The 4,111-nt window shown below is 36.6% G+C and overlaps 1 protein-coding gene across 1 annotated transcript; it reads right to left on the bottom strand.

Annotated features, from left to right (window-relative positions):
- Nucleotides 1-724: 724 nt before the first annotated feature.
- On the bottom strand, nucleotides 725-1,598 carry LOC115445491. The gene has a single exon (XM_030171775.2). The coding sequence runs from the start codon at nucleotides 1,568-1,570 to the stop codon at nucleotides 809-811; it is 762 nt and encodes a 253-aa protein (XP_030027635.1). The 5' UTR covers nucleotides 1,571-1,598; the 3' UTR covers nucleotides 725-808.
- Between the last annotated feature and the right edge of the window lie 2,513 nt (nucleotides 1,599-4,111).

Below are 4,111 nucleotides of genomic sequence, written 5' to 3'. Positions count from 1 at the left end.
AGAAGGAAGACATGGCCTGAGCCAAGATTCGGAGACTAAAATAGCATGAATATTGGTATGGTCAAAGGAAGCTAACATATCGGGGAAGTGAGCCGGAATACTTTGTGCATTAATGTGAATGACATTAAAATTATTAGGTACATCAGAAAATTTAAGCTCAAGAGTCTCAGAAAGCGTTGGTATACTATGCAAACTCTCGTCACTTGTGCCACCAGACTCAGAGGAAAAAGAGGTAAATTGTTCATCATCATCGCTATCGTCGCAACTTAGAAGGCGCAACATAATACCTTTATAGTGTAATATTTATAAATACTAAATATGTATAAAATAAATAATATATAATACACGATATAATAAAAACGTAAAAACTTAATAAATAAGTAACTAATAAATTATAACCTTAATCAGTCGGCACTTTATTCTGCCGGTAGTGTTATACTGGATAATACAATGAAAAACAAAAAAGTACGTTAACGAAAAACATAAATGGAGCCAATAATTTTTAAATGTAAACAAGAAGTCTCAATGCCCGCTATACAGTTTATAATTAACAAAAAAAGAAAACAAAAATGTTATGCTACAAATACAGTAACAATAAAAATAACTATAAATAAGTGAAACAGGACTTTGTTTGTGGTAACCAGAATGTCATCTTTTGCAGTAAGTGATAAAAGAAACGTCAAAATGGTATTCGAATGTAAGTTGACATAAATGTAGAAAATATTATACGAAATGTGGGTATTTTGAGGTAAATATGTTATTTTGTGCTGTCAATCATAAACAAAGTCAACACTCAATGAGTGCAATGTTACTTTTTGTTGGACAATGCAGTTCTTCTAGCTTTTGTGGTCGGAACAGGTTCCTTTGGGCCTCGCGCTTGTTTACGCGCACCGGCGACGGGTACGGCGACTTTATCGAAGTCCGAGATGCAGTCGACACGATGGCGCACACCATCCGCACCCAAAACAAACACGGCACCATCCCGAGTCCAGCATTTGGTGACGCCAAACTTCCGCCGCGCAGCCATGAAGACGTCGTGATTAGCTTTCGTCAGAAATTCGGACAGCGTGATGCCTGATCCCCGCAAGAGCGTCTTGGAGAACCAGACTTTGTTCCTCTGTTCCAACACATTAAATTTTATAAGTATTGGGCGGGGACGGGAATCAGCAGATGAACGACCTATCCGATGGCATCGGCTGAAGACTCCGTCACTCAAGTCGCCAAGTTTCAACCGGTTGACGATAACGTCGGTGACCAGGGCTGTGGTGTTCTCCTCGTTGACCTCAGGGACCCCGTGCAGAAGTAAAATTTTTCGCCTTTTGTGAGCTTCAAATTTGTCCAGTTTGCTGGAGAGTAGGCTTATTTGCGATTGTATTGAGCGGAATGCAGACAACACGAAATCCTTGAATTTATAATACTCTCCTGCTAGTGACGTCACGGACAGCATAGAAGATGGACTGCCCGCCTTCTTGAGCTCACATTCAATTTCGTCCATCCTTTGCGCAAAGAGAGCTTGAAGCTGAGACTGGGTCTCCAGAATTGAATTCAAATTGTGTTGTGATTGTGCCATAGTGATACGGTGGTTGGAGATGTGTTGAGATATGTTGATCGTACGAGTATTTCAAACGGATAACACTACTCGGCAGGTACAACAACTAAAGCTTTAATTTACCATATATAACACTTTAAACCAATAAGAGAAACAATATTTTAGATTAATTAAAACAGATGATCAAAAAACAGTTGTTGCTTATTTCGCACCTACCCCCGGCTATCAAAGCTGTCTATCGATTACAACACTCATAACTGCTAAAAGACGGATATTCCCTAGTAGGCGGTATAGGGTCCTTTAACTATATACTATAGACGGTATTGGTGTCGTAAACCTTCGCAACCAATAATATTAAGACACAAAAGCAATAAATTACAAAAACATACCCTAAAATCATAAAGCATTATGAACATAATTGAGCGTCATTCGCGAGACAGGTGTGACACACAGACAGACAAACTTACAGCGGCTGACAAATGAATATATTATAACCGGCGCAGCGCATAAATCTTTTCGGGGCGGACGGGGCTCTCCGTGTCACAATCAGAGTTTTGTTTGTACGTTCATTATTTTTATTTACATTTATGCTATTGTGTATGTTGGGTGAATAGCGGGATTTTTATGTGTGAAGGCGGGGTCATGGATTTATTTTTTAATACGTGTTAATCCCGGCTGCACTTGAAACTTTTCTCGAAATAAATATCCCATAATGTGTATTTACTTGATAAAAATCTACCTATAGTGCGAAAATTCATCAACATGCGCTTATCGGTTTCTCAGTGTATTTTTAACAAACATCGAAACATATTTACAGAGGCATTTGATATATCATATTATAGTAGTAACATTAGATTTACAACCAAATCGGTTCATAGGAATAGACGTGTTTATTAGTAACAAATTGGTAGAATTAGAACTAGAATTTTAAAGTTTACTTAAACATTATACTACAAGCCCTGAATATGAAAAAATTAAGACATTAAATCAACTTTATAAGCAGGAAAATAATATATTAAAAATTCTTTCGTATTATTCTAAACTCGCCTAATATTAAATAAATTGCACATATTCATACTAAATCAAATATTATTCGCCAGAGCGTTACCTTTTACATGAAATTTTGACTTATACAACATTATGTTCAAAGGCTCTCCAAAATTATTTCCTGGAACTCATGGAGCACTTTTGTGTTAGAAAACTATAACTGTGTACCTATTACCTTCAAACTAAATAGGCTATGAAACACTTAAATGTCTTCAAAAACTGATAAATGCATTGAACCTAAGGCACTATTGGTGTAGGCTAAATAACGTAGGTTAACGACAGATGTAACATCGTTTGACGATTATTGAAATTCTACCGGACTGTTGTCTGTCTATTAGTACTCCATTTTATTCCGGAAAGTGGGATTTTCCATAACCCTTTTGCGATGGTATTTTACCTACCTTCCCAGCACGCCATGATCAATTATTATTTTAGACGCTATTATCAAATTGAAAATAAAACAAATGACAGTCAGTATCAAATTCTACGTTTTGATCTTTAATTCGATTTAATCGATGAAACGTTTCCTTTTTATAATCCTATGAGTGCCATAATTACTTTTTGATCCCAGAGCGGTGCCGTGATACTGGATGAAATGACACACTTTTTTAACCTACAGTTGCCTTTAATTTAATTAAATTCCTTTAAACGTTTCGCTAATGGTACTTGTATTTATATAGAGTATCGTGCACATACAGTATCGATTGACAGATGATCCGTTGCCAGTCGGCACAATAATGCCGTCCTGTTCGAAACTGAATATTCACAAGTAGACATGGAATACACAATTACAATGACAATCAATTCACACAACTTCAGTGAATGCTTAACCCGATAAATGTATGTCTCTCTTTTCTTTATCTAATACTCTGTTATATATGTATTTTTTGCGAATTATCTCATGCTTTAACGATGAAGAGAAACATCGTGAGGAAACATGCTTACCTGAGAAGTTCTCTATAAGAATTTTGAGGGTGTGTGAAGTCTGCCAATCCGCTGTAGGCCAGCGAGGTGGACTACGGCCTGATCCCTCTCAGTAGTAGAGGAGGCCCGTGTCAAACAGTGGGGCAGAATATAATACAGCTCTGATATTATTAATATATAATACTTAACCCACACTAACTGACATTTAAACCGAATATTATTTACCCTAATTATGAATTAGCATTTCATATAATTTAATTGAAAATAATTCTGCTGTGGTGTTGTACTGGTTGTGGAGCACAGTAATGATGTCTCTAATTACCGCTCGAAGAATGCGCAGAATGGCGGCCCACACGCCCACGGTTTCAATGCTTAACATATTTTAATCGTTAATTTGTAGAGTTTAATTACATGTTATTATGGTTTAGAATGTTATTATTTGTATCGTCCACTTTGTATTATTTATATGCAGGTTTTGTTTGGGACTGGTTCCTTAGACGAGGTTAAAGGTCAGTTGGTGGTGAGTGCAAAAATGTATGACAAAATCTTGCTGTAACATGCTTAATAAAGTTTATAATCCCACATTAGAGC

Source organism: Manduca sexta, chromosome 13, assembly GCF_014839805.1.
Source record: "Manduca sexta isolate Smith_Timp_Sample1 chromosome 13, JHU_Msex_v1.0, whole genome shotgun sequence".
Classification (NCBI taxonomy): domain Eukaryota; kingdom Metazoa; phylum Arthropoda; class Insecta; order Lepidoptera; family Sphingidae; genus Manduca; species Manduca sexta.
The sequence above is the reverse complement of the archived record's forward strand: the minus strand, read 5'-3'. Positions and strand labels throughout refer to the sequence as shown.

Excerpts from the sequence above, each read along its gene's own strand:
- LOC115445491 (XM_030171775.2), bottom strand. The coding sequence starts at position 1,570 with ATGGCACAATCACAACACAATTTGAATTCAATTCTGGAGACCCAGTCT.